The following is a 23,252-nucleotide window of genomic DNA, read 5'->3' as shown; positions in this document are numbered from 1 at the left end:
AGTGTCCACTCGGATATCCTTCACAGGTCCTGAAAAAATTTTGATAAAGCAACGCGCGCCGTCTCCAGCAGTGTCTCAGACAAAGGATTTCAGCCGAGAGGGCTGGACCAGTGCTCACTCAAAGCCTGCCCACAGGCGGATGACGTCACCGACACGCGTGAAAAAACTCATGCATACGCACGAGGGTTCAAGCATGTCTGGTGTAATCGCACGTGATTCAAATCCACTGCCGGTTAGTTTTCTAATAAATCTCGTATATATACCACTCCTAAGTTTAACACAAGAGTAAAGTACTAAGCTAAAGTTCACAACAGTTACGCTAACAGTTAACTAACAGAAGTATATAAAAAAAAAGAAATGAAAAAATGAAAATGAGGGTCCAAAGTCACTAACACAAGCTAACCACTAGCAAAAATGCTAGCTGCTCCTAAGATTTACACAGGAGTAAAATAATAACTTAAAATTCACAGAAGTTCGACTGGAAATACTAACAGAAGTATTAACCAGGTAAAAAGAACCAGCTATAAAAATGACGACGGGTGGGAAGGGAGGAGTCGACCTAGCTAGCGAAAGCTAAATGCTTGCGAATGCGAACTGCTAGCGAATGCTAACTGCTAGCGAATTACAACAGGACTGTAGATAAATAACGTTCAGAGTAGATACAATTAATAACCAGAAGAGTGCTAAACAGAAATAAAAGAAACGTATACAACCATGTGAAGTTCAGAATAGCGTCACAACAACAAACAATCCGTCGGAAACAAGTTGCCAGATCTGTGAGCCAGCTTCAGCAGTTCAACAAGCAGTTGATGTTCAAATGCAATTGAAGCCATTAAGACTATGAATACATGGACATTACCATGCACTATCAACAGTTTCAAGAATTGGGATGAAATTTTGAAACAAGTTAAAAATTGAATCCTGATTTCAAATCTGGTGTCAATGATGCCCTTAACGACTACGTATACCGATTTGCAATTCATGATTAAACGGGAAGGAACGTTGCTCTGTGGTATAGCCTCGTTAGTATTTCACAACTGTCTTCTGATAAAGAATAATGACATGCTTCTGTGGAGACAACTTTTTTCTTCTTCTTTCGGATCCTCCCATTAGGGGGCACCACAGCAGATCAGTCGTCTCCATCTCACCCTGTCCTCTGTATCTTCCTCTGTCACACCAACCACCTGCATGTCCTCCCTCAGCACATCCATAAACCTCCTCTTTGGCATCCCTCTTCTCCTCCTGCCTGGTGGCTCCATCCTCAGCATCCTTTTCCTTATATACCCCGAGTCCCTCTTCTGCACGTCCAAACCATCTCAGTCTCTCCTCTCTGACTTTGTCTCCAAACCGTCCCACCTGAGCTGTCCCTCTGGTATGTTCATTCCTAATCCTGTCCATCCTTTCTGTGAAGGCTCTCAGTTGTCCAGTTGGTTTCCATAGTAGAGAAGCTTGAATCTTCAACTGGACTAGGTTGCTTGATGCGAGGACGTTTCGCTTCAAATCGCAGAAGCTTCCTCAGCTAATATTCTTGCTCTGGTAGTCTGACTTCTGTCTAGACTCTTGTAGAGAAGAATAAACATAAGCAGAAGTCAGACTACCAGAGCAAGAATTTTAGCTGAGGAAGCTTCTGCGATTTGAAGCGAAATGTCCTTGCGTCAAGCAACCCAGTCCAGTCGAAAATTCAAGCTTCTCTCCTCCCCCTGTCCATCCTTGTCACTCCCAAAGAGAATCTCTGCATCTTCAGCTTTGCCACCTGTCTTTTTGTTAGTGCCACCATCCCTAAGTTGTCCAACATAGCTGGTCTCACTACTGTCTTGTAAACGTTCTCCTTCACTCTTGCTGATATTCTTCAGTCACAAATCACTCCTGCCACCTTTCTCCACCCACTCCACCCTGCCAGCACTCTCTTCTTCTCCTCTCAACCACATTGTCCATTACTTTGGCTCCCTCTCATTCACACACATGTACTCAATCTTCCCCTGTTTTCTAAGCCTAGCTTCTACTACTCTTTCCCATAACTTCATGCTGTAGCTGATCAGCTTCATACCTCTGTAGTTACTGCAGCTCTGCACATCATCTTTGTTCTTAAAAATAGGAACCAGCACTCTTCGTCTCCACTCCTCAGGCATCCTCTCACTTTCCAAGATTTTATTAAGCAATCTGGTTAGCAACTCCACTGCTATCTCTCCTAGACATTTTGCATGCCTTCACTGGAATGTCATCTGGACCAACTGCCTTTCCACTCTTCATCCTCTTTATAGCTGCCCTCACTTCAGCCTTAATAATCTCTTGTAATTCCTGATTTACTCTCTCCACATCATCCAGCCTTTTTTCGCTCTCATTTTCTTCATTCATCAGGTCCTCAAAATATTCCCTCTACATTCTCAAAACACTCTCTTCATTTGTCAGCACATTACCATCTGCATCTTTTACCACCCTAACCAGCTGCACATCTTTTCTAGCTCTGTCCCATTGTCTGGCCAGCTGGTACAAGTCATTTTCTTCTTCCTTTCTATTCAACTTCTTCCCGTCCATCTAGTGCCTCTCACCTGCTCACTGAATTTCACACAACAGTCTTCCTCCTTTAGCTTCCACCATCTGATCTTTGTTGAGGTCTCAGTCTTGTCTTCTTCACCTCTAAGGTCGTCCTACAATCCACCATCCCATGCTGTCTAGCTACATTCGCTCCTGCCACCACTTTACAGTCTCTAATTTCTTTTACCTTGCATCTCCTACACCAGGGGTGCCCAAGTTCGGTCCTCAAGATCTACCTTCCTGACACTTTTAATTAGCTGTCTCCCTGTTCCAACACACCTGAATCCAATGAAAGACTCATTAGCAGGCTTTTAATGAGCCTTTCATTGTATTCAAGTCAGACTGCAGGCTTACTTGTAGTTCCTAGGGTTTGTAAGAGTAGAATGGGAGGCAGAGCCTTCAGCTTTCAGGCTCCTCTCCTGTGGAACCAGCTCCCAATTCAGATCAGGGAGACTTTCTCTTTTTGCTCTGTATGCACCAATCTGCATTTAATCATTAGTGATTGATCTCTGCTCCCCTCCACAGCATGTCTTTTTCCTGGTTCTCTCCCTCAGCCCCAACCAGTCTCAGCAGAAGACTGCCCCTCCCTGAGCCTGGTTCTGCTGGAGGTTTCTTCCTGTTAAAAGGGAGTTTTTCCTTCCCACTGTTGCCAAGTGCTTGCTCACAGGGGGTCATTTTGACCGTTGGGGTTTTTCCGTAATTATTGTACCGCCTTGCCTTACAATATAAGGTGCCTTGGGGCAACTGTTTGTTGTGATTTGGCGCTATATAAATAAAATTGATTTGATTTGATTTGTTGGAGCAGGGAGACAACTAAGAGTGTCAGGAAGGTAGACCGAGGAGGACCGAGTGTGGGCACACCTGTCCTACACAGAATGTAGTCCACCTGTGTGCACCTTCCTCCATTCTTCCTGTGCTCCTCAGTTTTCTTAAAGTAGGTGTTCATCACAGCCATTTCCACCCTTTTTGCAAAATCAACTACCATCTGTACTTCAAAATTCCTATCCTTGATACCATATCGACCCATTACTTGCTCATCACCTCTGTTCCCTTCACCAACATGTCCATTGAAGTCCGCTCCTATCACCACTCTTTCATGCTTGGGTTCACTCTCCACCACCTCATCTAACACACTCCAGAAATCTTCTTTCTCCTTCATCTCTCAACCTACTTGTGGGGCATATGCACTGATGATATTCATCCTCACTCCTTCAATTTCCAACTTTGCATTCATCACCCTGTCAGACACTAGCTTAACCTCCAACACACTCTTAACATAGTAAGTAAAGTTTATTTGTATAGCACTTTTCCAAATAAAAATCAGAAAGTGCTTCACAGTTAAAACACAAAAAAAGAAATTGAATTAAATTACACAGAAATTATAGTCACCAGAAACATAAAACTTGGTAAAAGCCAGCCTGTACAAATGAGTCTTGAGCTTCACTTTAAAAGTTTCGACAGAGTCCACAGAGCATAGGTCCAAAGGCAGTGCATTCCACAGTTTAGGTGCCACAACCTTGAATGCAAGCCTCCCTCATTCTTCAGCCATGACCTGGACACAACACCTCAGAGACCTGCTTGTAACATACGGCTGTAAAAGTTCAGTGTCGTAAGGTGGCATTTGACCGTGCAGAACTCTAAAAGTCAGCACCAGAATTTTAATTACAGTCTGAAATGGATTGGGAAGCCATTGAAAGGTGGACAGAATCGGTGTTACGTGGGACCTCTTTGATGACCCTGTAAGAGAGGACTTGTTAAGGCTGATACACTCTTCCTTTAAAATGATCCAACACAATTTCTCATCCTATCCTCACCATGATACAATTACTTGAACCCACCACCTATGCTCCTGCTCTTATTTCCCTTCCACTTGGTCTCTTGCACACACAGTATGTCCACCTTTCTCCTCTCCATCATATCAGCCAGCTGTCTCCCTTTATCAGTTATATTGCCAACATTCAAAGTCCCAACTCTCACTTCCACCCTTCTACGTAGATTTCCTCTTTTCCCACTGTCTCTGGACACGTTCTCCTCCTCGTCGTCTTCTTCGCCCAGCAGTATCCCAATTTCCACTGGCACCGTGTTGTTCACTGGCACCGGTGGCGGCCATTGTTAACCCGGGCCTCGACCGATCCTTTATGGAAATTTGATTTGTACCCTGCATCTTTTTTTTTTGTCTTATTTTACGCTGAATTCCCTTCCTGACAGAACCCTACTCATTTCTCCGGCCTTGGGACTGGCACTCAGAATGTACTGGCTGGACACCCCATGTCGCTGAGTTATGCATCTGCTCAGTGAACAGTAGGTCACGATTAATGCCTGTTTTACCTACTTGTCCACTTTCACTTACTTTTAGTTAAGATTATCCCCAATCTGCACAGATTATATCAGATTAGTCAGAAATTGTTTCAGCGTGCTTTCTGCCATCTTGCTTTTTGTTGTTCAAGCGAGCAGTCAGCTGACATCATACTGCCTTTCTTTCCTCTGATCAGTCGGCACCGTGTCCTTCCCAGCATCCTTACACAGACCGGGTGAAGCCCCCCATGTGATGTATGACATCGCTACCAAATGTTTGCCATGGTGTCTGATTGATTGAATTTTGACCCATCAGGGGTCAAAATTTTAAATTGCTTCCAGACAGTATTTACAACCCCAATTCCAGTGAAGTTGGGACATTGTGTAAAATGTAAATAAAAACAGAATACAATGATTTGCAAATCCTTTTTAACCTATATTCAATTGAATATACCACTAAGACAAGATATTTAATGTTCAAACTGATAAACTTTATTGTTGAAATTGAAAATGAATGCCTGCAACACATTTCATAAAAGAGTAGGAAAGTTGATGAATGCTCAAAGAACACCTAATCAGAAATAGGTGAGTGTCATGATTGGGTATAAAAGGAGCATCCCCAAAAGGCTCAGCCATTCACAAGCAAAGATGGGGTGAGGATCACCACTTTGTGAACAGTTGCATGAAAAAATAGTCCAACAGTTTAAGAACAATGTTTCTCAATGTTCAATTGCAAGGAATTTAGGGATTCCATCATCTACAGTCCAGAATATAATCAGAAGATTCAGAGAATCTGGAGAACTTTCTGCATGTAAGCGGCAAGGCTGAAAACCAACATTGAATGTCCGTGATCTTTGATCCCTCAGGCAGCACTGCATTAAAAATCGACATCATTGTGTAAAGGATCTTACCGCATGGGCTCAGGAACACTTCAGAAAACCATTGTCAGTTAACACAGTTTGTCGCTACATCTACAAGTGCAAGTTAAAGCTCTACCATGCAAAGCGAAAGCCAAACATCAACAACATCCAGAAACGCCGCCGCCTTCTTTGGGCCCGAGCTCATTTGAAATGGACAGACGCAAAGTGGAAAAGTGTGCTGTGGTCTGATGAGTCTACATTTCAAATTGTCTTTGGAAATCATGGACATCGTGTCCTCCAGACAAAAGAGGTAAACGACCATCCAGATTGTTACCAGCGCAAAGTTCAAAAGCCAGCATCTGTGATGGTATGGGGGGGGTGTTAGTGCCAATGGCATGGGCAACTTACACATCTGTGATGGCACCATCAATGCTGAAAGGTACATCCAGGTTTTGGAGCAACACATGCTGCCATCCAAGCAACGTCTTTTTCAGGGACGTCCCTGCTTATTTCAGCAAGACAATGCCAAGACACATTCTGTACGTGTTACAACAGCGTGGCTTCATAGTAAAAGAGTGAGGGTACAAGACTGGCCTGCCTGCAGTCCAGACCTGTCGCCCATTGAAAATGTGTGGCACATTATGAAGTGCAAAATACGACAACAGAGACCCCGGACTGTTGAACAACTGAAGTCGTACATCAAGCAAGAATGGGAAAGAATTCCACTTACAAAGCTTCAATAGTTAGTGTCCTCAGTTCCCAAACGCTTATTGAGTGTTGTTAGAAGGAAAGGTGATGTAACACAGTGGTAAACATACCACTGCCCCAGCTTTTTTGAAACATGTTGCAGGCATCCATTTCAAAATGAGCAAATATTTGCACAAAAACAATAAAGTTTATCAGTTTGAACATTAAATATCTTGTCTTTGTGGTGTAGTCATTTGAATATAGGTTGAAGAGGATTTGCAAATTATTGTATTCTGTTTTTATTTACATTTTACACTCCATCCCAACTTCATTGGAATTGGGGTTGTAAATAAAGGATTCATAATGTGATGTTGATCAAAATTCACGCTCATGAATAAATTATAGTTGTGCAAGGAAAATTGTTTTTATGACTTTGGATCTTAAAAACTCTAAAGGCTGTACAGCTTTAAAGGTACATGTGAAAAAATATAAAATGACTGTTTATATATATATATATATATATATATATATATATATATATATATATATATATATATATATATATATATATATATGAAGGATTGACACAAAAGCATCACATTAGACTCTGTTGTATTACATTTACAGTTCATGCCGGCTGGATTTTGCACCGTCTGTCTTCTTATCTTTCACTTCATCTTGTTCCGCTTAAGAAATGCCCGGATTTAAACAAAATAGGTGTGAGTCAAATGAAATGTTTTTTGTTGTTGTTTTTGTTTTCTCCCTGATAACGTGATTGTACATTCAATGCTAAAAGCCCAAGATGGTGCCAGTTGATTGAATTCCATCTGGAAATCCAAACAGCCGGGCCATTTGCATAATGCACCTCATCATTATAAGTGTTGCTCACAGCGGTTCATCCAAGATTGATTAATAAGAGCCCGCCAGCACTAATTGCAGAGTATTTCATGAAAAACACATACATATGAGGTCAGCACAGTCATCATTTTGGATACATGTCATAAATTGTTGGGTTACGTAAGTTGTGACCACGTTGAGACAATATATTGAGCTGCTATGAAAAATTAAAGGTCAAAGAGTCCTTTATACCCTTTAGTTGATTAGTTTTTATCAGAAAGTGTGTGTATATGAGTAGAACAACGTCGCACTTTGACTGATAATAAGCTTGCACTTTGCTGTTTGCACTGATGTGGAACATGAATGAAATCAGCATTCATGGGGAATTTTAAAAGCATTTAATTGGTCTCAGAAACTGTGTTTGCAGATATGTTGAGAATGGAAAACATAATCAACAGAGCTCCATGAAGCAATCAGAGAAAACACCTTTGAGCCAAATATAATGTCAGTGAGTCAACTGTGAGTTTCTTTTTTTAAAAGAATCGTTCTTGTAAATGCATCGATAAATTACCTTTACGAGCACTTAAAAGGGATCTCTAGGATTTTTCAACTTGGGCTGTATTTTGAGATGGTTTTGGGTTCAACTTTTCACTTTGGACAAAATTATTGAAATTAAAAAAAAACCTAAATTGGTGTAATATTGAGTTCGAACATAAACAGTGTCACTGGCTAAACAATGTAATGGTATGGAGCAACCTGAAACCCTAAAATTGGGTTCTTGGGCCGATGCCTTCGTATACAACGGCTGAGCACAAGTTTTACTAAATTATAAATAACTTTTTAATGATATGAGATAGAAACCTTTTTTTTTTTGCTAAAAAGTGAACTCCGCGGACTTTCAAACCAGTTGTCCACTATGTTTGTACTCCTCATAGAAGCTGTGTGATGACGTGCGCAATGTGAGTGTCTAATCGGAATTGGTTCACCGTCACATGGTTTTTACAATATCCAATTGTAGGGCAGAGCAGTCTCACATGGTATCCCAAAGATTTTTAGGAGCAGTGATATGATACTCTTTGGAATGTGAATGCTGTTTGAACAGCCCTCTGGCTGCTGGCTCCATGTGTAAAAGCGCAGCGTTGCACATATGAATGAAGTGATCAGCATAAGAGGGTCTCATACAACCTCACGTGGTCGACCAAAGAGTATCACTGCAAGCAATCCAAGGGGGAGTCAACTCCATAGAATTAAAAAGTTTGTGTTGTAAGCCTTTGTGTAATAGCAGACAGAAATTGCTTTGAGATGTGGCATAAAGACAAACAAAACGCATGGACCATTTTGTATATATTGTTCAAAATGTGCATTTGTGTTTATTGTTAGAACATTTATTTTGTAAATCCTCTTTGTACAAGACCCCAAACTGCCTTTATAAAGTGTCAAAATAGTTGTTTATTATAGTCTGCTGTGTGTTTTGAATAAATGTGTGTGAAAATTATTTTTCGCTTTATTTTTTCCTTTCTTATTTCTGATTGTAAACCCTTATTACACTTATAAAAACACCACTGTAACATATATATTCTGAAAGTATAGGTTGTCCTGAAAAAAAACCAAAACATAGCACTTGATTGTGGGATGCAGGGTGAGCTGTTAACAGCAATAATAAAACATTTATGCCAAGTGAGTGAACTGTCCAAAAAATGCCCTCCCATTTCTTGTCTCTGGGAGTCGGTGAAAATGTCATTAGAAATATCTAGTAACGTGGAGGAAGTCCTTATGTATGTACACGTGTGCATATTTATGTCAGTAAATGTAATTTTTAAAATTTTTTAAAAAGACATTTTCTGGAGTATAAATGTCATCAGAATACATGTCACATCTTTTTTCTGTATGTGGAACGCACGTTTTAATGGTGTGTTTCCCTGGGGGCGGGTTTAACAACCGACAGGGGCTCAGTGTAATTATAATAATAATAATAAGAAATTCCTTTGTTGTCAGTGTTCATACATCCAACGAAATTTGTCCTCTGCATTTAACCATCCTAATTACAGTTAGAGACAATCCAACCACTAGGGGCAGTGTGAAGCCACAGTCCGGCGCCCAGGGACCAACTCCAGATATAGAGACGTTGCCTTGGTCAGAGGCAGAGAATGGAGCAGACCCTTAATAAGCATGCTTTTTAAAGTAGCACATGTGCACACTTCAGTGTGTGTTGGTACTTAATATAAGGTCTATTAAATTCCAGAATTAGCAAGATTATAGAAATAAACATTTGATGGTCAACATACTGGATGTTATTTGATGCAGATTATCAGGGATTGCTGGCTCACAGTGTACAATAAAATCATTAGTCCATTATATTTTTTTTTAATCATCCCTTTAATTTTGGGATTCTACACTCTTCTGGTGTACTTTTATTACTGGAGTTTCTGTTGATTAGTGTGTTTTTTCCTTGAAAAGCTCTCTATAGATTTTTGATAACAGCATGATATTTCAGTGTATATAACTTGCAGCAGAGTACAAGTCACAGGACATCCCAAAGTACTCGTAGTAGAAAAATCCTGTGACTTATACTCCAGAAAATACAGTACAGTGGTCCCTTGCTATAACGCGGTTCACCTTTCTCGGCCTCGCAGTTTTGCAGATTTTTTTTTAGTGCAGTTTTGCATGCTTCTTTTTTTTTTTTAACAGCAATGCGTACTTATCAGGCGTGCTGGTCGCGGCACCGGTCGGCATCACCGTGATTGTTCTCACTGCCTCCGATGCGCTTACTGATTCTGCGGACTCGGTAAATGCCGCATTGGGCCACTCACACGGCCCCCCCCATCTGCTGTGCAAGCTGCGGACAACTCTGGCAACAGGTCCAGAGACTATGCTCGCTGTTTTGATGCGGAGCGCTCCGCCAGCCCGCAAGGATAGACTTCTTGCGGAAAAATCCGCAGCGCCTGCTGCATGGTCTTGGTAATCACAGCCGCAGAGCTCTGTGGCCATGACTTGGATTCTTTGCGGGTTCTGCATCCGTACCCTTGGAGGCAGTGAGCAAAGGGAGAGCACGCGCATTGTGTTCTGCGTGTGTCTGTTTATAATCTTCTCGCCCAGAAGAAAAAAAGAGTGTTTACACAGGAGAGAAAAGTGAGAAAATGTTAATGCCTGTTTGAGAAAAGTGCATAAAGTGTGTAGTGAGGGGTTTTACAGCCTTAAAACATCTATAATAATTGTAAAAAAATAACACTGACTACTTCACGGATTTCGCCTATTGCGGGTTATTTTTAGAACGTAACTCCCGCGATAAACAAGGGACCACTGTACTGATTACATGGTTGGCATCTCCTCTTCAGCTTTTTTTTGTTTGTTTGTTTTGGTGCTGCTGCTATGAAGCCTTGAGAGAGTGTGACTTGGAGAAATGTAGTTTTGAGAAACTTAGTGATGAGCACGAGGTCATAGGATGGAGGCTTCAACAAGAAAGCTTGTGCATGTTGACGGTACTCTAGACTAACGTATGTGTTCTGTGTGCTCTTCCAGACTAAAGGGGTTCCGTTGTACCCATGCATGGACTGCAGCTGTGTGTTTAAGAAGCTGGGTAGTCTGAATGCTCACATCAGCAAGATGCACATCACTGTGATTGAGGTGCACTCTGGCACTTCGGTAAGACAACCGAACACAGGACAAAAAAATACCACCAGCAGTTTATCAACATTTTGAATATGTGCCATGACGGATAAAGTACCCGACAGACACAAATGTGTAAAAGCACAGGTATCTTGCAAGAAAATATCTTGTCTAAAATGAGTCAAGCACAAGTGTACATTATCAGTTGAGTAAAAATACCAAAATATCTGACATTGACTGAACTTCATTTTCTAATGTTAAATGTACTGAAATAAAAAGAAAAACTACAGTTCTGTTACTAACAAAAGCAAAGCATCAATAATCCTGAAAATTAAGTTTATTTTTTATAACTCCAGCACTTTTACAACATGCACTTGGCAGTGTTGGAGGTCTGGAGACCAGCTTCACCTTCTCTGTGTCATGACTCGGTCTTAGCTTTGGCCTCAGTCTTGTCCGGCCTTGAAGAATAAGCCGAGGCCGGTTTGAGGTCACTTGTTTTTAGAGATTTTTAAACTGTTTACCTCCCACCAAACGATAAAGCACCTGTTATGGTAATTTAACACATAGGGCACGATGGCCTAGGCATGTTTGTAGTCACCACAGTACTCCACACACATAGACACATGCTATGCTACGTTTACAAGTTCTAATGTGTAAAAATGTTTAGAAACAGCGTTGTCACTACTCAAACATTATTATATTCCTTCACCCAGGCGATGTGTTAATGTCTGTGATCCCAGCTCATTGCATCAGCATGTAAGTACACGAACGTTTGTATAAGGCCACGTCTGACTCACTTGGTTATGTCTTGAATTACACACATATTTCTGGAAAGAGGCCACAGCAACTACGATTGCCTTTTATCATACTGTGCCTTGGACTTGGATGCTTTGCCCTCGAGTTGTTGAGACACTTCCTTGGCCTTGGTTTTGGAGACCCATGACTCGGACTCAACCTTGGCCTCAGAGGAGATGGACTTGAATACAACATTAGTGGTTGGCCATGTCATTGCTCAACTCCATGTACTGTAGAACCAGCAAACAGAGGATCATCATTTAGAAAAAGTGTCAATTTAGAACTCATGGACTATTGTCAAATACTGTTGTAAATACTCCTTTTCTACTTTGGTCCTCATCTTGTATCTTTTGATCCCTTTTCTGTTCTTCCACATAGGAGACAGACAATACAGGACAAGCTAATGGAGGATCAGATGGTGGTGAAGGAGTGACTGATGTAATTCAGCAACTTCTGGAGCTGTCGGAACAGGTCAGCAGTGAGACCACGCAGCCTCAACCTCCGGAACCAGCTATTGCCATGGAAACGGCTATAAATCAAGACATCCTACAGGTGGGCGACAATTATTAGTCTCAATAATGTAAATCTTAACCTGCTGAGTTACTCACTCTGTAAAGTAGCTCAATGGATTGGAGTCAGGCTATCAGTATCTAGAAATACATAAACCTGGGTTTAATTCCCAGTCATGCAACCTGTCTGTGTCATTGGATGACAGTTTATCTGCATTAATGCTATAAATAGATACTGGCATTAGCTGATGAAGTAACCTGCAATGGCGTAGCGTCCTGTCCAGGGGAAGTTGTAGACTCATTTGCTTCACACTACAAAATCTTAAGCTAAGCAGCAGTACCGACAGGCGTCAGGGGCCCATACAGAACTTAATTCTATACCATGAACTGTCAAACCAAAGCATCACTTCAAAGGGGTTTGTTAACATTATAAAACTACCTGAAAACATTAGGCTTAAGGTAAAAATGTTGCATAGCTCCCCTTTAAATACAGACTGAACAGTTTGTAACTTACTTAAAAAAGTACTGCTGGTGATTGGTCTCAGCACTTCCATTCATTTACAGTTTTAAAAGGTTGTTCAAAAATGGAGTAATTCATTTCATTTCATTTATTTGTGCAAGGACAGCATACATTTACATTATGCCCATTGAGCAGAGATGTTTGTACCATATTATAGCTGCAACAGCTAATTTCCATCTGTAGTCCTTGAGGGTCAGGGGGATACACATAGGGCTATTAAATACATCACAAACAACACCTACAAAATATGTAATACTAAATTCATAAAATATATAATATTAAATTCATTCTTATGTCATTCATCTCTAAAATATTGTGCCATATCAGAAACGTTTAAAACAATCATTCATAATTCATCCCTGTCACTCATATCATGCAGCATCAAAACAGCAAAATTATCAAGACATTTATAAATTCATCTAAGCCTCTCAATTACTGTACAATATCAAAACACTTATAAAAGATATTCACCATTCATACAGTTCATCTCATCTCTCAAATCCTATGTAAAATAAGAACACTTATTACACATGTTCAATGTTACCTTTAGCAGTGCTATATATTTAGTGCCTGCATCTTTGGTTTTGAAGGAGCCATGATTTTACCTTTACAGAAAATGTCTTAAAGTCTGGTTGTGTTTTTATTTCTTCTCATAATATGTTCCACTTCTTTGTGGCTCTGTAAGAAAACGTTGACTGTGCAAATGCAGTCTTACATTTGGGAATGGTACACTGCCTCCGACTGGTTGCTCTTGTTACCCTTGTTGTTGTATCAGAGGACAGGTGAATGAAGTTCTTGAGAGGTGGCGGAGCTTGATTATGGACTATTTTGTATACCATTTGAACCTCATGGAGATAGATAAAATTTTCAAAGCTGAGTAAGGCGTATTTGCTCAATATATGACAATGGTGATATTGAATGCTTTTTTTTTGATCAAGGATTTTAAGAGCCCTTTTGTACAGGGACTCCAAGGGTCTTAACGTTGTTGGATTTTCTTGGGCCCAACTTGTTATACAGTAAGTGAGATATCTACTACGTGAGTAGGTGTTATAAAATCATCTTTTCAACATCCACCTTTTTGGTTATTTTATCAATTATGATAATCAATTTATCAATGATCATTTGTTGTTCTGTTTTGTGTTGCAAAGAAATCAAAATAAAATCTACCTGCACACCCACTCACAGGGAAGACACAAGAAAACACAAATACAGAAATCCACACACAGTAACAACTCAATTTGGATCCCAAAACCAAACTGATGTTTTCTCTGATGCCAAACCAAGGCTGTGAAAATTATTAGAATTGAGACTAAGGGTCTCTCAGTATGAATTTATTATTTTGCAGAGAGAAACATGAAAAGGGTAAACACAAGCTTTGGAATTTATTTTTTGTTCTTCCCAGTGATGACTGAAAAGCACCAACAATGACACACTGTTGAAACCAAATCGTCTGTTCAGCCATTTTTCTCTTTCGGTGACAGAACAGTGGGGTGGAAGCACGAGTTGCTCAGGGGGAAAAAGGAAAAGTAATGAATTGACGGTGGGAGGCACAGAGGAATATGCTGCTTGAGAGTTGAATGATGAAGTTGATACCGCTGCACTCTTCCTACTGACTTTTATATTCACAACATTCTGCGCTCACTCGCAGCCACACACACACACGCACACACACACACACACACACACACACACACACACACACACACACACACACACACACACACACACACGTACTTACTTCTGGAGATCAACCGTCTGCACGTTGATGAACATCGCTGGACACATAAGCAGCATTTATTAAGGTTTAATTGTGTCGCTCACATTTTACATTTCTGCAGCAAGCTCTGGAGAACAGCGGGCTGAGTGTGGTCCAGCCAGCTGCTGACGCCGCTCCCGCTCAGTCCCAGAACCAGAGCACTGAGGGCAAGAAAGCACCCGGTCCGGACAGACCACTCAAGGAGAAGAAAAGAAGTATCTTCAAGAAACCTATACAAATGCCAGGTAGCCCGTTGTTACAAAGGAATTTTAATAATATATCTGTGCTCAGGAGAATTATTTATTTATTTAATTAAAACGGTTTTCAGCAGCACAAACCACATTTTTGTCATTCATAAGGTTCAAGAAATCCTGGTAATGGCACAAATATTTTTGCCCACATAATTAAGTCAAAACTGTTAATGATTCAAGGAGAAGTTCACTTTTTTAACAACCTTACTGATATTAAGAACTAGTCCGTGACCCGTCCCAGTGCGGGTTTGATCCAGAGACTGAGATGAAAACTTCATCTCCACCAACAGAGCTATCACCTCCCACCTATCCCGGATTCCAGAGAACTGTTAGGGGAGCTGTCTCAAAAAGAGACAACAAGTACTACTACTACTACTACTACTACTACGGTTACTTGCAAAAATGAAGAGTGAGGTAGTTCAAAGGAAAAAGAAGAGAATAGAAAAGTATGACACCAACCTTTTGGCTCACTTGCCGATGATGATGCAGCACAAACGTGTCTCTCCCCTAAACAACAACAACTACTATTACTACTACTACTACTACTACTACTACTACTACTACTATTACTACTACTACTACTACTACTACTATTACTACTACTACTACTACTGCTGCTACGGCTGCTGCTACTAATGTGATCAATATCTTAATTCACTCCCCTTATGTCAAAGTATGTGTTTGTCAAGTTTGGCTCAATTCGTTTGGACAGGAGAGGGACACACACACACACACACACACACACACACACACACACACACACACACACACACACACACACACACACACACACACACACACACACACACACACACACACACACACAGAGTTGTCCCTTAGAATATAAATTAAAATGCAATGAAACCTCTGAATACTCAACTTTGACATGTACGTCATGGGACAGAAATCCATGTTTCCAAATTGCTGAAATTGCTGAAAAAAGAAATACTGCAGTATCAATAGGACAACTGGAATGCACTCAGAGGCCACATATGATCCAGAAAATATGTTCCAGATCAAATTTAAAACATAATTCCTCATTCTTTGAGATTATTCATCTGCTCACCAAATTTCGTTGTCATCCTCTCACAGCTGTTTGAGTCACACGGTGCATTTTGTGCCAAACATTCTTCTGGATTTCCTGAATATATTCTAGATCACCTCCAGAACTGAAACATCACACTAGGAGCTGCTGGTTCCTCATGTTGTTTTGTTGCTGGCTGCTCCTTTCACAGTAACAGATTAAGTCGTAATCTCAGGTTAAAAAAAAAAGAATTTCTAACAAACAACGCGATCCTTGGAGGTGAATGTGGCTCTCAGAGGTTTGAGTGCTGCCGGTGTTTGAACCCAACACCCCAACAGCTCAATCACTTTAGTGCTTAAAGTCGAAGTCACACTGTGAGGAAACGTATGAGTAACAGATACGACATTTTGTTGTCCATTATTGTCCTGTACAAGTCCTTTTCTTATTCGTTAAATGTGTTCTGTGTCAGGTGATGTCTGGAGAGTCCGTCGGAATGTTGGGTTCATGCTCAAAACTTTTGAGTGGACATCAGATTGAGAGCTTCCCCGGTGGTTGCACGTTTTTTTACCGTTTTGTCCTGTTGGTCTTTATTAGTTTACCAGTGGACATCTGGTAGATGCCAGTTTTGTCAGTGCGTTATCCATTCATGGTCTTCTGTTTGTGTCCAGAATCGATGTGAACCCACATTTAGTGGTTGTCCACTTCAAATCCACCCGAGACTGACGGATGAGAGGATTTTTGCGACCAGACAAATGATTTAAATCTGTTTACTCAGTCTGTCGTAGTGTGACTAACCCTTTACAAAGTTAATATGTCAAAATAAAAAGAAATGCTGCTAAAATTTCCTTTGCAACAGTAAAGCTGTAGTGAGAATTTGTGATATTGAAAAGTTACCTAGATGATTATAACTGTATCTAGTTACACTAGAGCACAAGTCGCAACTGCTAAAAATGCCTCTGGAGGAGCAAAGACCCACATATAAGTCACACCTTTTATCTGTGTCATTAGTTTTTTTTAATTTAGGGTTTTTCTACATTGTTGCAGTGTACATTTTATTATTTGACATTTATTCTTTTATTATTAATTTATTTTGTTTAGTGCTTTAATTATAACAAGTGCTTACATTGGGCTTTCTGAGGAATTATTGTTATTAATAATAATGAATGTGTTATTTTTCAGCATGTAAAATTGCACTAGAGACCTCCCAAACTAGTAAAATAATAAAAAAAATGATTTATGGACTTTGGACAAGTTTAGGTGTATCTGCAAATGTTTTGTATCTGCATTTCGTCCACACAGAACCGGCATATTTAGAGCCTGAAAATGCTACTTTTTGCAAACGAGTCCCAGAGTGGATAAATCTCACAACACCACTTTTGCATTTTCATGTGTATAACCAATATGTAACTTTTGTGAAAAGATGATGTCATGTTCTTCTGTGTTTGTACACAGCATGCAAGCTTTATGTGCATTCTCCTGTCATCTCCGTTTTTTTTTTGTTGGTTTTTTTTTTGTGGAAGCGTTACAGCGCCACATACAGGCCTGGCATATATACTACACCGTTTCCAGTGATGGGGATGGGAAGTGATGGTCTAGGTATTGGGCTTGAGACCAGAAGATCCTCGGTTCAAATCCCAGCCTGAGTGGAAAAATCACTAAGTACCATTTATTTATTTACAGTGGTTTTGTGTGTTTGCAGATATTTCTTTAAGTGGTTCAGTATTTATGGAACAGTTTTTGAAAACAACAAAGAAAAAGACCTCTGTTTCCATGTGGACAAGACAATTTACTCCATTAGAGAGAGGGAGAGAGAGAGAGAGAGAGAGAACAGACAGTGTGTAGGACTGGAGGCACTTGTTTTTTTGTAACCGGTTCCATATTTACCTTTGCAGAGATTGTACTTGCATCGCTGGTTTCTTGAGCTTCCATCATCTTTTGTGCTGATGTTCAGAATCCAGGAGACATCTGTGGTTTATCGTGCTTTACGTTAATAGTCAGGAACAAATGCTCCATTTTACAGGAAACACATTTGGATTCAGACAGTGAATTTCTCCAATAAAACTGGATACATGAATTGCAGTCCAACAGAAAACTGACTTTTAGGCTGAAAACTGATACCAGTACCCTTCTCTGTATACAGACCACATGAGCTGCAATAAAGCCACAATAATTTAAATTCTACACCATAGTAAAGTAAATCTGGACTGATTAGTCAGGAAAATAATATTTATTTCAACTCTTGTCTCAGCTACCGAGGAGGAAAATGTTATTGAGTTGGTCGACTGTCTGACAGAAAGAAACGCTGGAGGGTTCTTTGTCTTCCTCAGGCTCCATCAGGGAAGAGAACGGCATCCGCTGGCATGGCTGCCCATACTGCTCCAAAGAATTCAAGAAACCGAGCGACCTTGTGCGCCACATCCGCATCCACACCCACGAGAAGCCTTTCAAGTGCAAACAGTGTTTCAGGGCGTTTGCTGTCAAGAGCACTCTCACCGCACATATGAAAACGCACACGGGAATCAAAGCCTTCGAGTGCCAGTATTGTCTGAAGTGCTTCTCCACTTCTGGAAGCATGAAGGTGCACATGCGGCTGCACACAGGTGAGAAGCAGGAAGACTGTACAAGGATTGTGCGACGTGGCTTCAGTATTCAGTATGTTTTAGAACGTGTGTTGCTCTTAATGCTGTTGGTCTTTGCCAGGTGTTCGTCCTTTCCCTTGCCCTCACTGTGACAAGATCTTTCGTACGTCAGGCCACAGGAAAACGCACATCGCCTCTCATTTCAAGAACTTGCAGCAAAAGAAGCACAAATTTCCACGAAAAGCCAACAAAACCAAAGTATCCAAAAGTAACCTCCCTCTGCCCGACATTCCTTTGCAGGAGCCAATCCTCATCACTGACTTTGGTAAGAGCACGAGTCTATGTACATTACAGACACGGTGGTGTAGTTTATAGAGTGTTGTCCTGGCTGTTGTTTTACGTGACTGTATATCAACACACGTTGGGCTCCTGCACAAAATGATGCGTTTGTGTTATTTGCTGATAGGCCTCATCCCATCCCAGAACCCTCGCCTGTCTTTCCAACAGTATCTGGAGGTGGTGGGCAGCGACCGACCCCACAAGTGCCAGTTCTGTAATAAAGCCTACAAAAAATCCAGCCATCTAAAGCAACATGTCAGGTGAGGTGTCTTCACAAAATGTATGTCTTTGTCGAATGCTTCATTTAAAAAGTAAAAGTGTGTGGTTTTTTTTAGCGCCCACACAAATATTTTTGATGACGTAGACTTTAAACTTTACCCCAGCACATTCACGACAGTAGTAAGTACTGTCAGTGGACCAGACTCATTGTGACCACCTGCTTTGCCTGTAGTAACAAATAAACCAACACAAAATGAAATTATCACGACATGCAGCTAAGCAACTGTGCATAGTTCAGTCTTCACAATGACTGATGGCCAAAAGGACAACCAGGGGATGAAGACCAGAGTCCTTGCCTTACATTGTGCACGAGTAAATCTGTGATTTTATCGATGCTAGATCAGTCACTGAATTAAGACAGGGATCTCCAACCCTGCTTCTGGAGAGCACCCACCGTGCATGCCCTCCAGCCACAGCTAATTAACTTAGGTGTGCTCATCCAGACAAGACCTGGAAACACCAGAGTTCATTAATCAGTGTGAATAGAACTGAGAGACATGGACGTCTACCAGCTCACAGGTATTACAATGGAGACCCCCTGACTAAGGGAAATAAGTGATTTTACTAATTAAACAAGATGAGTCAAAGTCCAAAAACTAGGGATCTATGCAAACAGCCCAAAGTTTACCACCAGCATTGCCGGACCAGATGGTGAGGCTCGGCACAGCTGGCACAGGAAGTACGTAAAGGAACTAGCAATGAGTGGATGAATAAGCCTGTCTTTTAAATTGCACTGGACTAGATGATTGATTGCAGGTGTGAGAGGCAAGCAGGTCAGCCACACTCAGCCTAAGACTCACAAGACAATCAGTCTTTCTGAGTGACTGATTCTGATTTTCTCTTTGGTAGAGATCAGGCCTGTATGACCTGCATGTGTGGGAGTTTTGACCTCTTTCTAATTCACTGTAATATCAGCTATCTTATTTCCTTGATTAAATGTCTGGGTATATATTTTTCAAACCGTGCTCAGGCCCGGTGCCTGAACAAGGAAGGCCGGCGATTATTAACAAAATGCTGCTTGCTGCCTGCACTGTAATATGGTGTTAGGTTTCATACATGTCCCTGGGTGTGGTGAAACAAAGAGAACGTTTTAGATCAGACCCCTCTATAGGCTGACGTGCACCTCCCAAACATTGAAACAATGGAGCCCATAAGGGTTGTGATTAGTCATTTTTCTGGTTTCACTCCTTCCTCACCTGTCATATTTTAAAAGTTTTGTCAGTCCCTTATTGAAGGGCAAATTGGTCCAGAAAAAAAGGGGGGATGAGAAATCACCAGGAACTGTAGTGTATAGACTGTAGTATATATACCAGGACCAGTGGCAGTGCAGGTGGAAAGACAGTCCTGCCTTGTTCTCCACGATGCGCCCCCTACTATTCCGGCGGCAAATTGCACCAATGCAACAGAGAACTTGGAAAGGGTCACGCCCACATCAACATCCTTGCATGGCCATGGAGTTACAGAGTTGTAATAGCATAAATCAAGCCCAATGCTTATTTAAGGCATCCGTCTATTTTTTTCAGACAATGTTTTGATCCGGCCATTAAATGAGGCAGGCCTCTATTCAGGCGTTTAATCAAAGAAATACATTATATCGGCCCTGAAATGGTCAATGTTCGGAAACACTTCTCTTCTAACCATTGCCTTCGACTTGTCTGTTTTATTGCTTCACTCTGATTGTTTATTCCTTGAAGCTTAGGTAATACTGACACAGTGATTCCTCCCTCTTATTCTTAGAGACTAACTTTTCCATCTTTTGCTGTCTTAGGTCTCATACGGGAGAAAGGCCGTATAAGTGTGTGCAGTGCAGTCGAGGATTCGCCTCCTCGGGGGTCCTCAAAGCTCACATTCGCACTCACTCGGGCCTGAAGGCCTACAAGTGTCTGACCTGTGACACAACATTCACGACCAGCGGGAGCCTCAGACGCCACATGACGACCCACAGTGACCTACGACCTTACATGTGCCCCTACTGCCAGAAGACCTTCAAGTCATCACCAAACTGCAGGAAGCACATGAAGACCCACAGGTTTGTTTCATTAGCTGATCAGTTGAGATGTCGTGGATTTACACAGGAGTTGGTATCGACTACTAAAATTAATTTTGTGGTGTCATTTGTCTCAATGCAAGTAAGTGGGATTGGACTCCTGTGCTGCTGTATTCTTCTTCTCCTTCCTTCTTCTTCTTCCTTCCCCCTCCTCCTTCCTTCTTCTTTCTTTTTCTTCTTCCTTCTCTTTCTTCCGTTACCCCTTCTTCATCTTCTTCATCCTTCTTCTTCCTTCTCCTTCTTCCTCCTTCCTTGCTCATCTTCCTTCTTCCTCATCCTTCTTCTTTCCCATTGTTCTTCCTTCTTTCTCCTTCTCCTTTCTTCTTCTTCTTCTTCCTCCTTCTCATTCCTTCTTCTTCTTCACCCTCCTTCTTCCTACTTCTTCCTGCTTCATTCCTTCCATTTTCTTCTTTCTTCCTTGTTCTTCTTCATCTTCTTGTCATTAGTGAGCATCTTGCATGGCAGCACCCTGTCATCGGTGTGTGTGAATGGGAGAATGTGAGACATCATTGTAAAGTCCTTTGAGCTTTTCAGATGGACTGGCGCTGTATAAATGCTGACCGTTCACTATTTAGTTGCATTAAAGCAGAAATAGAAAGGTGCATTATAAAACACATTACTGCAGAGTGAATGGAGGTTTATTGGCAATACAAATAATGAATGAGTTATGACTTCATTAGTACGAATATTTCACTGAATTAAATATGTGTTCCATTGAAAGAATGTAAAAACATTTATAGGAGGTAATGGTCTAGTAGTTAAGCGTTGAGCTTGAGACCAGAGGATCCTCGGTTCAAATCCCAGCCTGACCGGAAAATCACTAAGGGCCCTTGGGCAAGGTTTCTGTGTAGGCTCTCAGTTGTCCAGGTGGTTTCCATAGTAGAGAAGCTTGAATCTTCGACTGGACTGGGTTGCTTGACGCGAGGACATTTCGCTTCAAATCGCAGAAGCTTCCTCAGCTAAAATTCTTGCTCTGGTAGTCTGACTTCTGTCTTGACTCTTGTAGAGAAGAATAAACAGAGGCCAACAAAAGCTGGAGTTTTTTAAAACCTAACCAGACCCCTCCTACCGAGAGGCCGACTGCTATAGGCTAGTGACTAAACAATAGCTCTAATTAGCACCTATTGTGCTCTAATTAGCACCCTCCTAATGACAGGGCAGCTGTCCCTCCTAATGATGGGACGGACACCTCTCCTGATGGCTCCCTTGACGACTCTCCTGATGACGTGAATGACTCATTACCATGAACAAAAGACTGAAACTGCTTTGACCTTAGTAACCCATTGTAAACAGGGGATAAAGCGTGTCTCAGACCCCCACCCCGGTTAAGGCTGGGTTTCAACTGTTTCACATAGAATGCTTCCTTGACCCCTCTCTCAAACCATTTCTTCTCTCTGGCTAATATTTTTAACTTCCTTGTCCTCAAACGTGTGGTTAGTGTCTTTAAGGTGGAGACGAACTGCAGACTGAGGTCCACTGGCGCCCTCTCTGCGGTGCTGGTATAGCCTTTTGTGTAAAGGTTGCTTAGTCTCACCTATGTAGTGTTCGTTACAGTTTTCCTGACATCTGATAGAATACACTACATTGCTCTGTTTGTAACTAGGGATCATGTCCTTAGGGTGAACTAATTTCTGTCTCAGGGTGTTAACCGGTTTAAAGTAAACTGGGATTTTGTGCTGTCTGAAGATCCTCTGTAGTTTTTCCCCTACTCTACCCTCTACCCACTAGAGGAGCTAGACCCACTAGAGTAACTCAGACCACCATGTGGAGAACACACAAGATTTTGTGAACAAGATCAAGGACCTGCAGCTGGAGGCAGATGAAACTATGGTGTCATTTGATGTGACATCGTTGTTCACCTGCATCCCCACCGCTGAGGCCATCTCAGCTGTGAGGCAGAGACTGCTGGAGGATGTGTCTCTACTTGAAAGGACCAAACTCACACCAGACCACATCTGCCAACTCTTGGAGATCTGTCTTAACACCACGTATTTCCTGTTTAGGGGGAATCACTACAGGCAGATCCATGGTTGTGCGATGAGGTATCCGGTATCCCCCATTGTGGCCAGTCTGTACATGGAGCGAGTGGAGAAGACAACCTTGACGTCTTTCACGGGCATCTCTCCCAGTCACTGGTTCAGATATGTCGATGACACATGGGTTAAATTCAAACAACAGGAGGTTGAGGACTTTACAGAACACATCAACTCGGTGGATTCCAATATCAAGTTCACACCTGAGGATGCCAGAAACAACCATTTAGCCTTCTTGGACTGTGGTGTTACGATTGGAGAGAACAGGCAGCTGCAGACAGGGGTTTACAGAAAACCCGC

The 23,252-nt window shown here is 41.5% G+C and overlaps 1 protein-coding gene across 1 annotated transcript in view; it reads left to right on the top strand.

Annotated features, from left to right (window-relative positions):
- Nucleotides 1-23,252, top strand: part of LOC117514799 (zinc finger protein 236-like) — a 240,910-nt gene that overhangs the window by 47,343 nt on the left and 170,315 nt on the right. The window contains exons 7-13 of the mRNA XM_034175391.1: nt 10,734-10,856; nt 11,994-12,167; nt 14,483-14,645; nt 18,003-18,275; nt 18,376-18,579; nt 18,721-18,853; nt 20,641-20,901. Coding sequence (XP_034031282.1) covers nt 10,734-10,856; nt 11,994-12,167; nt 14,483-14,645; nt 18,003-18,275; nt 18,376-18,579; nt 18,721-18,853; nt 20,641-20,901 — 1,331 coding nt within the window. The remainder of the gene's footprint in view (nt 1-10,733; nt 10,857-11,993; nt 12,168-14,482; nt 14,646-18,002; nt 18,276-18,375; nt 18,580-18,720; nt 18,854-20,640; nt 20,902-23,252) is intronic.

The sequence above is a fragment of the Thalassophryne amazonica genome, chromosome 7, assembly GCF_902500255.1.
Source record: "Thalassophryne amazonica chromosome 7, fThaAma1.1, whole genome shotgun sequence".
NCBI classification, from domain to species: Eukaryota; Metazoa; Chordata; class Actinopteri; order Batrachoidiformes; family Batrachoididae; genus Thalassophryne; species Thalassophryne amazonica.
Note: the sequence above shows the minus strand (reverse complement) of the source record. Positions and strands in the feature narration are given on the sequence as shown.